This window comes from Hyla sarda, chromosome 5, assembly GCF_029499605.1.
Source record: "Hyla sarda isolate aHylSar1 chromosome 5, aHylSar1.hap1, whole genome shotgun sequence".
Taxonomy (NCBI): Eukaryota; Metazoa; Chordata; class Amphibia; order Anura; family Hylidae; genus Hyla; species Hyla sarda.
The window spans coordinates 365,008,177-365,021,303 of record NC_079193.1 but is presented as its reverse complement, the minus strand read 5'-3'; the positions used below and the strand labels follow the sequence as shown (position 1 = coordinate 365,021,303).

The window sequence follows — 13,127 nt, the reverse complement described above, 5'->3', positions numbered from 1 at the left end:
ACACCCGGCATCCTGAACATTAAGAACATGACCACGGCCTCCCGAACACAATGTTCCGGGCATAATGTTCAACACGCCGGGTGTTTGAAAGGAGATCACGGGGGGTCCCAGCGGCTGGACCCCTGTGATCAGACATCTTATCCCCTAGATGTCTAGCAACGGAGTACCCCTTTAATGGGATAAAGGGCTAGATAACCCCCTATATAAGAACATACATGTGATGGTGTCACAATATTACCTGCATTTATCTCGGAATATGACTTCTGGCAAAAAGTAAGGTGCATCCATGTTCCTCGTTTCTATGACCTTAAGAAATAAATACATTAATTCCTGTTAATAATTTTTTTTTTTTTTTTTACAATATTCAGTAGTAAGACTAATATTTTGATGACAGTGTAAAATAATGTTATATAACAAGCAGATCAAAGCAAATAGGTTTACAGTCAAATGTCCCCTTTATATACACTGTAACTGGGAGACCTAACAGAAGGAAAAAGCTAAAAACATAAAATAAAAACATTTAAAAAAAATAAAATGCTGCAGCCAGATATTAGCTGGGAGTCAATACAGGTACAAAACACCAGATGCACATTATTTTTTTCTTATGCGTTTGTTTGTAGGCTCAGTTTTTTGTTTTTATTTCAACACATGCTATAAGTACCGTATTTTTCGCCGTATAAGACGCACTTTTTCTTCCTTAAACTGGGGGGGAAAAAGTTGGTGCGTCTTATACGGCGAATACACCCCTATCGCGGCGGTCCCTGCGGCCATCAATGGCCGGGACCCGCGGCTAATACAGGACATCACCGATCGCGGTGATGCCCTGTATTAACCCTTCAGACGCGGCGATCAAAGCTGACCGCCGCGTCTGAAGGGAAAGTGACACTAACCCGGCTGTTCAGTCGGGTTGTTCGGGACCGCCACGATTTCACCGCGGCGGTCCCGAACAGCCCGACTGAATAGCCGGATTAGTGCTTACAGGACACCGGGAGGGACCTTACCTGCCTCCTCGGTGTCTTCTCCGTTCAGGGATCCCCTGTATGGCCGGCGCTCTCCTTCCTCGTCATCACGTCGTCTCGTACGTGCGTAACGACGTGATGGCGGCGACGGAGAGCGAGGATACCCGGCCGGAAGCAGAGACGTTCCGGAGCGACGGGGACGCGGCGACAGCGATGGAGCGACATCCAGGGCAGCGGTGACGGGTCCGGAGCGGCGGGGACACGTGAGTATTACCTCCTATGCAGTGGTCTTCAATCTGCGGACCTCCAGATGTTGCAAAACTACAACTCCCAGCATGCCCGGACAGCCGTTGGCTGTCCGGGCATGCTGGGAGTTGTAGTTTTGCAACATCTGGAGGTCCGCAGGTTGAAGACTACTATTGGGTTAAAAATCTTAATTTTTTTAGATTTTGCACCTATAAATTGGGTGCGTCTTATACGCCGGTGCGTCCTATAGGGCGAAAAATACGGTATGTTTTTTCTTTTCTTTTAAATATGGTGCTTTTCTTCTTCTATAGGTGGAAAAAATAGACCAGAAAAAAAAACAAAAAAAAAAAAAACATATCATATCATTGTACTGCGAAAAACACAGAGGATAAAATAAAAACTTGTTATTTAATAAAAGAAACAGCCCAAAAACCAACATGGAGGAGAGGGGCTGTTTTTGAGCCTTTTTCTTCAAGACACAAAAAAACAAATAAATAAACAATAGTTGTGTCTATCTGTAGCCAAATAAACAGTTTGAAAAGGAAATCAGTTAAACCTAGAAGTTTTCCCGTCACTGTTGAAGCCCCACTGATCTTCCCCCCCCCCTGAATCTTTTTATTAAATGTAAAATTTTTGCACAAGGTACAGAAGCAAAATATGAGCAGCCACAAAGACATAAAAACGTCCTGTGCCAACCTCCTTCCTTAAAGGGGTACTCTGCTGCTCAGAGTTTGGAACAAACTGTTCCTAACGCTGGAGCCAGGAGCGTGTGATGTCATAGCCCCGCCCCCTCAACACAAGTCTATGTGAGGGGCGTTACTTCTATTAAAAAATCTTAATCCTTCCTGTACTTATGAGCTGCTGTTATGATCCACAGGAAGTTCTTTACTTTCTAATTTCCTTTCTGTCTGACCACAGTGCTCTCTGCTGAGAGAAGTAATTCACAAATCTGTTTAACTTTTGGCACCAGCTGATTTAAAAAAACAAAAACAAAAAATGTTTTCCAATGGAGTACCCCTTTAACCCCTTAAGGACGCAGGACGTAAATGTACGTCCTGGTGAGGTGGTACTTAACGCACCAGGACGTACATTTACGTCCTGTGCATAACCGCGGGCATCGGAGCGATGCCCGTGTCATGTGCGGCTGATCCCGGCTGCTGATCGCAGCCAGGGACCCGTCGGCAATGGCCGACGCCCGCGATCTCGCGGGCGTCCGCCATTAACCCCTCAGGTGCCGGGATCAATACAGATCCCGGCATCTGCGGCAGTGCGCGATTTAAATGAACGATCGGATCGCCCGCAGCGCTGCTGCGGGGATCCGATCATTCATAACGCCGCACGGAGGTCCCCTCTCCTTCCTCCGTGCGTCTCCCGGCGTCTCCTGCTCTGGTCTGTGATCGAGCAGACCAGAGCAGAAGATGACCGATAACACTGATCTGTTCTATGTCCTATACATAGAACAGATCAGTATTAGCAATCATGGTATTGCTATGAATAGTCCCCTATGGGGACTATTCAAGTGTAAAAAAATTTAAAAGTAAAAGTAAAAAAAAAGTGAAAAATCCCCTCCCCCAATAAAAAAGTAAAACGTCCGTTTTTTCCTATTTTACCCCCAAAAAGCGTAAAAAATAAATTTTATAGACATATTTGGTATCGCCGCGTGTGTAAATGTCCGAACTATTAAAATAAAATGTTAATGATCCCGTACGGTGAACGGCGTGAACGAAAAAAAAAAAAAAAAGGCCAAAATTCCTACTTTTTTAATACATTTTATTTAAAAAAAAATATAAAAAATTTATTAAAAGTTTTTTATATGCAAATGTGGAATCAAAAAAAAGTACAGATCATGCCGCAAAAAATGAGCCCCCATACCGCCGCTTATACGGAAAAATAAAAAAGTTAGAGGTCATCAAAATAAAGGGATTATAAACGTACTAATTTGGTTAAAAAGTTTGTGATTTTTTTTAAGCGCAACAATAATATAAAAGTATGTAATAATGGGTATCATTTTAATCGTATTGACCCTCAGAATAAAGAACACACGTCATTTTTACCATAAATTGTACGGCGTGAAAACGAAACCTTCCAAAATTAGCAAAATTGCGTTTTTCGTTTTAATTTCCCCACAAAAATAGTGTTTTTTGGTTGCGCCATACATTTTATGATATAATGAGTTATGTCATTACAAAGGACAACTGGTCGCGCAAAAAACAAGCCCCCATACTAGTCTGGCGATGAAAATATAAAAGAGTTATGATTTTTAGAAGGCGAGGAGGAAAAAATGAAAACGTAAAAATTAAATTTTAAGGCCAAAATGGGCTGAGTCCTTAAGGGGTTAAGGTCAAAATGGGCCTTAAAGGAGTAGTCCAGTGGTGAACTACTTATCCACTATCCTAAGGATAGGGGATAAGTTTGAGATCGCGTGGGGTCCGACCGCTGGAGCCCCCTGCGATCTCCTGTACGGAGCCCCAAAAGCCCGCGGGACCCCTTCCGCACGAAGCGGCGGCCGACACGCCCCCTCAATACAACTCTATGGCAGAGCCAAAGCGCTGCCTTCAGCAATCTCCGGCTCTGCCATAGAGATGTATTGAGGGGGCGTGTCGGCCGCCGCCTGTTGCGGGGGTCGACACCCGCTATCTGGCCGGAGAGCCTGGCCCCCGTACAGAGAGATCACAGGGGGCCCCAGCGGTCGGACCCCCCGCGATCTCAAACTTATCCCCTATCCTTAGGATAGGGGATACGTTTTTCACCACTGGACTACCCCTTTAAGGGGAGTAGGAAAAAATGAAAGTGCAAACAGGAAAATTGGCCTGGTCTTTAAGGTCAAAATGGGCCTTAAGGGGTTAAATCCTGCAGCATTTAAACAGTTTTTGGTGCACATCTTTGAGGTTTGTGGCCCCAAAATCAGATTTTACCTCCTTCCCCCCCCAAATAAAGTTTAGAGGCCTGAATGCATGAATGTAGCAGAGAGCATTGTAGTACCTCACATTTGTAGAGACATGGGTTTTCTTTAATTTATTATTTTTTTAATCTATTTTTTATTATTATTATTATTATCTCTAAATTCATATATCTTCTGCAATAAAAACAAATGAGAGATTCCAGATCATTACCTTGCTGACGTGCTGGCAAAACGCAGGAACGGCAATCATTTGGCTGAGGAAGTTGAGATACGCTGCAACCAGGGCCATGATGCTGCAGCGGCTGAACATCTGCAGGTTGTCTTCATTGGTGATTGCCATGTCCTGTGGGAAGAATATCATGAGAAGTGAGATGAGGTCTGACAGTACGGTAGAAGTGCTGCATACTGCTCATACATTATACTCTGCATTAACACAGCTTTCCCTAGTTGTAGCTGCAGGCAATTTTTAAAGGCATACTGCAGTCTTAGACACTAATCCCCTATCCGCAAGCTATGGGATAAGTGTCTGATCGCGGGGGGGTCCTGCTGATCCTGCGGATAGGAGATAAGTGTCTAGGGCTGCAGATCTTAAAGGGATACTCCGGTGAAAACCTTTTTTCTTTTAAATCAACTGGTGCCAGAAAGTTAAACATATTTGTAAATTACTTCTATTAAAAAATCTTAATCCTTCCAGTACATAGTAGCTGCTGAATGCTACAGAGGAAATTCCTTTCTTTTTGGAACACTGATGACATCACGAGCACAGTGCTCTCTGCTGACATCTCTGTCCATTTTAGCAACCGTGCATAGCAGATGTATGGGCAGCATGGTGGCTCAGTGGTTAGCACTGCTGCCTTGCAGTGCTGGGGCCTTGGGTTCAAATCCCACTAAGGACAACAATAAATAAAAAGTTATTATTGTTATTATTATTATGACGTCAGCAGAGAGAACTGTGCTCGCGATGTCATCAGAGAGAATTCCAAAAAGAAAAGAATTTCCTCTGTAGTATTCAGCAGCTAATAAGTACAGGAAGGATTAAAAATTTTTAATAATAGTAATTTACAAATCTGTTTAACTTTCTGGCACCAGTGGATTTAAAAGAAAAAAGGTTTTCACCGGAGTACCCCTTTAAATAGGCACTCTCATTAAAAGAATTTTTGATATTGCACTCCTTACGGTAAAAAAAAAAATCTTTCTAATGTACTCAGTTTAAAAAAAAAAAAAAAATGAAGTTTTATGTTTTTTTGGTGTTTAACCCCTTAAGGACCGGGTTTTTTTCCGTTTTTGCATTTTCGTTTTTTGCTCCTTGCCTTTAAAAAATCGTAACTTTCAATTTTGCACCTAAAAATCCATATGAGGGCTTATTTTTTGCGCCACCAATTCTACTTTGTAATTACATCAGTCATTTTGCCCAAAAATCTACGGTGAAACAGAAAAAAAAAATCATTGTGCGACAAAATTGAAAAAAAAAACCGCTGTTTTGTAACTTTTGGGGGCTTCCGTTTCTACGTAGTACATTTTTCGGTAAAACTGACACCTTATCTTTATTCTGTAGGTCCATACGGTTAAAATGATCCCCTACTTATATAGATTTGATTTTGTCGGACTTCTGGAAAAAATCATAACTACATGCAGGAAAATTAATACGTTAAAAATTGTCATTTTCTGACCCCTATAACTTTTTTATTTTTCCGTGTATGGGGCGGAATGAGGGCTCATTTTTTGCGCCGTGATCTGAAGTTTTTAACGGTACCATTTTTGCATTGATAGGACTTATTGATCATTTTTAAATGATATAAAAAGTGACCAAAAATGCACTATTTTGGACTTTAGAATTTTTTTGCGCGCACGCCATTGACCGAGCGGTTTAAATAATGATATATTTTTATAATTCATACATTTCCGCACGTGGTGATACCATATATGTTTATTTTTATTTACACTGTGTTTTTTTTTTTTATTGGAAAAGGGGGGTGATTCAAACTTTTAATAGGGGAGGAGTTAAATGATCTTTATTCACTTTTTTTTTGCAGTGTTATAGGTCCCATAGGGACCTATAACACTGCGCACACTGATCATTGTTATCCCATAGGGACCTATAACACTGCACACACTGATCATTGTTATCCCATAGGGACCTATAACACTGCACACACTGATCATTGTTATCCCATAGGGACCTATAACACTGCACACACTGATCATTGTTATCCCATAGGGACCTATAACACTGCACACACTGATCATTGTTATCCCATAGGGACCTATAACACTGCACACACTGATCTTCATCATTGAACACTGGTTTCTCATAAGAAACCAGTGATCAACGATTCTGCCGCTGCTGGATCTCAGGCACTGAGCAGTCATTCGGCTATCGGACAGCGAGGAGGCAGGTAGTTCTGTCAGCTGTTCGGGATGTTGCGATTAGCCGCGGCTATCCCGAACAGCCCGACTGAGCTAGCCGGCAACTTTCACTTTCACTTTTAGCCGCGATTGGCGCTGCGCGCTATTAGAGGCGGGTCCCGGCTTCACTATGACGCCGGGCCCGCCGTGATATGACGCCGGGTTACTGTGTAACCCCGCGTTATATCAGGAGAGCAGGACCAAGGACGTACCGGTACGTCCTTGGTCCTTAAGGGGTTAAAAAAATCTGCCACTAGGTGTCTCCCTACTTGTCCAGAGCACATTTCCCCTATTTCTTGCACAGACTTTGGACTCCTGAAGTCCAAAATCAGGAAATGCTGAGGAGGAGGGGGAAAGGGGGGGGGGGGGGGTCCACAGCCATAACCAATCATAGCTCATCTCACACTGAACTGCTCTGGGCTTTGTGTAGCAAAGTGAGGGAGGAAGTTCTCCCCTGTATGGCTTCAGATGATGTCACGCCTGCTGGGGAACGTCCCTTCCCAGTCTGTGAATCTGACTGAGTCTGAGCAGAAAATACAGAGCAATATCAAGGTAGAAAACTAACAAATAATAAAAATAAAGGCAGGAGGTGGTTTATCATGATGGGGGCAGTGACCTGGGAGGATTATAACATTTAACAAGATCATGAGAGGTACTCTTTAAAGGGGTTATCCAGGAAAAAAAAATTTTTTATATATCAACTGGCTCCAGAAAGTTATACAGATTTGTAAATTACTTCTATTAAAAAATCTTAATCCTTTCAGTACTTATGAGCTTCTGAAGTTAAGGTTGTTCTTTTCTGTCTAAGGGCTCTCTGATGACACGTGTCTCGGGAACCGCCCAGTTTAGTAGAGGTTTGCTATGGGGATTTGTTTCTAAACTGGGCAGTTCCCGAGACACGTGTCATTGGAGAGCACTTAGACAGAAAAGAACAACTCAACTTCAGAAGCTCATAAGTACTGAAAGGATTAAGATTTTTTAATAGAAGTAATTTACAAATCTGCTTAACTTTCGGGAGCCAGTTGATATATAAAAAAAAGTTTTTTCCTGGCATACCCCTTTAAACTTTGCATTAGACTAGTGTTTCCTAACCAGTGTGCCTTCAGCTGTAGCAAAACTACAACTCCCAGCATGCCCGGACAGCCAACGGCCGTCCGGGCATGCTGGGAGTTGTAGTTTTGCAACAGCTGGGGCACACTGGTTGGGAAACAATGCATTGCAACAGCTGGAGAAGGGTGCTAAGCTGTGAGTTTGCTGGGAGTTGTAATTTTGCAACAGCTGGGGGCACACTGGTTGGGAAACAATGCATTGCAAGAGCTGGAGAGGGGAGCTAAGCTTTGAGTTTTCTGGGAGTTGTAGTTTTGCAACAGCTGTGGGCTCGCTGGTTAGGACACACTGCATTAGAGTAACAAAGCTGTGATAGATATATGAAAGATATATAAACCATAAACACATACCTGCAATGCAATAGCCACACGTATCAGGTCGATGACCACTTCTTCATTGGCCAGCTCGATGGTCACCAGCGCCAGGGTGGTATAGAGAAGCTCGTAGTTCTTGTGTATGTTGTCCTCTTCCTTGCAGCCCAGGTATACGTGCCTGTACAGCTGCTGGCCGTGCTGCACACGGACATAGTGATAAGTTAATAGCGCAAAGTAACGGATCTACGTCTGAAACCTCAGGGCAGGGTAACACAGCACATCCGCATCGTATTTGACGCTTAGGATGCGCTGCCAGCAGTCACAGTGTAATGAAGAAAACTGTGTCCTTGTAGCGATGTGTGACCCTCCGCACACCCTCTGCTACAGGGACACAACTTTCTTCATTACAGTGCTGAATAACTTACAAGCAGGGTTGGTCACACATGTGCACTCCCCGGTCATTCATCACTAAGGGCCTGATGAAGATAGCGGAGTAAGGCGCTTCCCTAGCTTCATCATGCTCACAAAGTTGAATGGAGTGGCCCCTTAAATGGGGGATAAATTGTCCTTTACTGCAGTACTCCTTTAAAAGGGGTAATCCAGAGGGAAAAATATATTTTTTAAATTAACTGGTGCCAGAAAGTTATACAGATTGGTAAATTATTTCGAAATAAAAATCTTAATCCTTCCAGTACTTATACGCTGCTGCTGTATAGTCCTTTCCAGTCTGACCACAGTGCTCTCTGCTGACACCTCTGTCCATGTCAGGAACTGTCCGGAGCAGGAGAGGTTTGCTATGGGGATTTGATCCTGCCCTATACAGTTCATAAAAAGGACAGAGGTGTCACAAGAGAGCACAGTGGTCAGACTGGAAAGAACTACACAACTTCTTTTGTCGTATACAGCAGCTGATAAGTACTGAAAAGATTAAGATTTTTAAAGGGGTTATCCAGGAAAAAAATTTTTTTATATATCAACTGGCTCCAGAAAGTTAAACAGATTTGTAAATTACTTCTATTAAAAAATCTTAATCCTTTCAATAATTATCAGCTGCTGAAGTTGAGTTGTTGTTTTCTGTCTGGCAACAGTGCTCTCTGCTGACATCTCTGCTTGTCTCGGGAACTGCACAGAGTAGAAGAGGTTTGCTATGGGGATTTGCTTCTAAACTGGGCGGTTCCCGAGACAGGTGTGATAAGAGAGCACTTAGACAGAAAAGAACAACCTTAACTTCAGTAGCTCATAAGTACTGAAAGGATTAGGATTTTTTAATAGAAGTAATTTACAAATCTGTTTATCTTTCTGGAGCCAGTTGATTTATAAAAAAAAAGTTTTTTCCTGGAATACCCCTTTAAAGTAATTTACAAATCTTTATAACTAGCACCAGTTTATTTGATTTTTTTTTTTCATGCGGAGCGCCCCGTTAAATGGCAGGGAACAATCGGAAACGAAAAATACTTTGACGGCTCAGCAAATAGAGAGGAGACAGATTTCAGGTCTGAGGTCTGCAGGAGTTGTGCGTATAGTTTTCGGACACAGGGCACGCGCTCACCTTTTTCACGAAGTTCACATCCTGTCGGCTGATTTTCTCACGTTTAATTTTAAGATCGGCAACATCTGGAATTATTCTGGGGGTAAATAAAGTAAAAAATATATAAATATATAAATATATATATTTATATATATATATATATATATATATATATATACATACATACAGTATATATATATATGACAGGTGCAAAATGACGGGTCACAGGTATCATCCTCTTATCTCATGACTCCTACAAGGAACACAATGGGGGAGATTTATCAAAACCTGTCCAGTGGAAACGTTGCCCAGTTGCCCATAGCAACCAATCAGATCGCTGCTTTCATTTTTCACAGGCCTTTTCAAAAATGAAAGAAGTGATCTGATTGGTTGCTATGGACAACTCAGCAACTTTCCCTCTGGACAGGTTTTGATAAACCTCCCCCCCATAGTATTACTAGAGACAGTGGGAGAGATTTATCATAACTCGTGCAGGGGAAAAGTTGTCACATTGCCCATAGCAACCAAGCAGATTGTTTGGTTGCTATGGGCAACTTGACAACTTTTCCTCTGCACGGGTTATGATAAATCTCCCCCACTGTCTTCAGCCGTGCGTGTCACGCTCCTACATCGCCCTCAATACTCACCCCAGGGATTGTAATGGGAATATATGTCAGACATAAACATTTTATCTCCTATCTGGCCGCTGGGACCCCCTCCCCCATCCTCAGGCCGGCCCCATAGACTTACTGAACACCGAAGCTTGGGGCTTCCGTGTGCGTGACGTCATGCCACACTCCGTCCATTTACGTCTTTGGGATGGGGGACGTCACCCGTCACGGAGCAGAATTCGCATCAGATTACGGGTGCCGCGGTGAAGATCGCAGGGGGTGGCGGGGTGGGTTTCCAGTGGCCGGACCCTCGCGATCAGACAATTTATCACTTATCTTTTGGATAGGGGCTAAGATGTATAGGGGTGGTGTACCCCTCTCAGCATGGATAAGGGACATAATCTACAAGGAAAGATGTGCCAGGAAGCAGATTTGGTCCCTCCCTGTCCTTAAAGGTCAGCTTATCCCAACCAGTGTGCCTTCGGCTGTCCGGGCATGCTGGGAGTTGTGGTTTTGCAACAGCTGGAGGCACACTGGTTGGGAAAAACCAATCTAGAGGTAAAAAAGTGAAGTCAAGAAGCATAAAATATAGGCCTGTGGTATGTAGGTGGAAACAATGGGAGTTGTAGTTGTTGGGTGTAGAGAGTGGATGGTCAGAGTGAGCCGGACGCAGGAGACACTTCCTATAGGTTACCGAACCATGGAACTCACCGGCCACAATATTAGGTACAATTGTTCAGTTGCTTGTTAATGCAAAGAGCCAATCAGTCAATCACATGGCAGCAACCTAGTGCATTGAGGCACGTAGACGTGGTCAAGACAACTGGCTGAAGTTCAAACCCAGCATCAGATTGGGGAAGAAAGGGGATTTAAAGGGGTACTCCGGTGGAAAAAAATTTTTATTTTATTTTTTTTATCAACTGGTGGCAGAAAGTTAAACAGATTTGTAAATTACTTCTATTAAAAAAATCTTAATCCTTCCAGTACTTATTAGCTGCTGAATACTACAGAGGAAATTCTTTTCTTTTTGGAACCCAGTGCTCTCTGCTGACATCATGAGCACAGTGCTCTCTGCTGACACCTCTGTCCATTTTAAGAACTAACCAGAGAAGGAGAAAATCCCCATAGCAAACATATGCTGCTCTGGACAGTTCCTAAAATGGACAGAGATGTCAGCAGAGAGCACTGTGCTCGTGATGTCAGCAGAGAGCACTGTGTTCCAAAAATAATTTCCTCTGTAGTATTCAGCAGCTAATAAGTACTGGAAGGATTAAGATTTTTTAATAGAAGTAATTTACAAATCTGTTTAACTTTCTGCCACCAGATGATTTAAAAAAGAAAAAGTTTTCCACCGGAGTACCCCTTTGAGCGGCTTTGAACGTGGTATGGTTGTTACTGCCAGACAGGCTGGTCTTAGTATTTCAGAAACTGCTGATCTATTGGGATTTTCACACACAACCATCTCTAGGGTTAAAGAGAACGACGGTCCAAAAAAATAAAATAAAATAAAATATATATATATATCCAGTGAGCTGCAGTTGTGTGGAGGAAAATGCCATGTTGATGTTAGAGGAGAACGGGCAGACTGGTTCAAGATGACAGAAAAGCAACAGTAAGTCAAATAATCACTTGTTACCGATGTATGCAGAATGACGCCTCTGACCCCACAACTCGTCAAACCTTGAAGCAGATGGGCTACAGCAGCAGAAGACCACACCGGTACTAACAAGATGTACCTAATAAAAAGTGGCTCGCTTACCAGTAATTCATGGCGCATACAACACCCGGCTCAGTAAACTATTCCAGTCCGAGTACATGAGGGGGGGGGGGGGGGGGGGGGGGGGGGGGAGTAGCGGGCCCTCTATAAAATATTAACTGGTAATTATAAGCATGTTCAGCAATTACGCTGCCTTTTCAATCTTCGGGAAAGGAGCTGTCACAATAATTATAAAGTCGGCTTCTCCGGCACTGTGGATTTTTGCAGGGCGTAAAAGCATTTCTCATTAAGTAAAAATACAAATGACGCACTCAATGAAGCCGATAATGGAGACGAAAAAGCTGCCGGGGCCACAAATAAAATTTCATAAAAAAACCCAAATCCCAATTTGTAACCATTTTAAGGAGGACTGAGGAAATCTGCGAAATGCGTTGTGTGTTAAAGGGGTACTCCCCTGGAAAACATTTTTTTTTTAATCAACTGGTGCCAGAAAGTTAAACAGATTTGTAAATTACTTCTATTAAAAAAAAAAACTTAATCCTTCCAGTACTTATCAGCTGTTGTATGCTCCACAGAAAGTTATTTTCCTTTCTGTCTGACCACAGTGCTCTCTGCTGACACCTCTGTCCATGTCAGGAACTGTCCAGAGCAGGAGAAAATCCCCATAGAAAACCTCTCCTACTCTTGACAGTTTCTGATACGGACAGAGGTGTCAGCAGAGAGCACTGTGGTCAGAGAGAAAGGACATTCAAAAAGAAAAGAACTTTCTGTGGTGCATTCAACAGCTAATAAGTACAGGAAGGATTAAGATTTTTTAATAGAAGTCATTTACAAATCTGTTTAACTTTCTGGCACCAGTTGATCTAAAAAAAAAATTGAAGTACCCCTTTAACCCCTTAAGGACTCAGCCCATTTTGGCCTTAAGGACTCAGACAATTTAATTTTTACGTTTTCATTTTTTCCTCCTCGCCTTCTAAAAATCATAACTCTTTTATATTTTCATCCACAGACTAGTATGAGGGCTTGTTTTTTGCGCGACCAATTGCCCTTTGTAATGACATAACTCATTATATCATAAAATGTATGGCGCAACCAAAAAACACTATTTTTGTGAGGAAATTAAAACGAAAAACGCAATTTTGCTAATTTTGGAAGGTTTCGTTTTCACGCCGTACAATTTATGGTAAAAATGACGTGTGTTCTTTATTCTGAGGGTCAATACAATTAAAATGATACCCATTATTACATACTTTTATATTATTGTTGCGCTTAAAAAAAATCACAAGCTTTTTAACCAAAATTAGTACGTTTATAATCCCTTTATTTTGATGACCTCT

At 42.4% G+C, this 13,127-nt stretch overlaps 1 protein-coding gene across 4 annotated transcripts in view; it reads right to left on the bottom strand.

Annotated features, from left to right (window-relative positions):
* Positions 1-13,127, bottom strand: part of EFR3A (EFR3 homolog A) — a 161,882-nt gene that overhangs the window by 28,111 nt on the left and 120,644 nt on the right. For all 4 annotated transcript variants that reach the window (XM_056522771.1, XM_056522769.1, XM_056522770.1 and 1 more), the window contains 4 exons: positions 9,484-9,559; positions 7,971-8,132; positions 4,319-4,450; positions 239-306 (listed from right to left, as the gene is read on the bottom strand). In XM_056522771.1, coding sequence (XP_056378746.1) covers positions 239-306; positions 4,319-4,450; positions 7,971-8,132; positions 9,484-9,559 — 438 coding nt within the window. The remainder of the gene's footprint in view (positions 1-238; positions 307-4,318; positions 4,451-7,970; positions 8,133-9,483; positions 9,560-13,127) is intronic.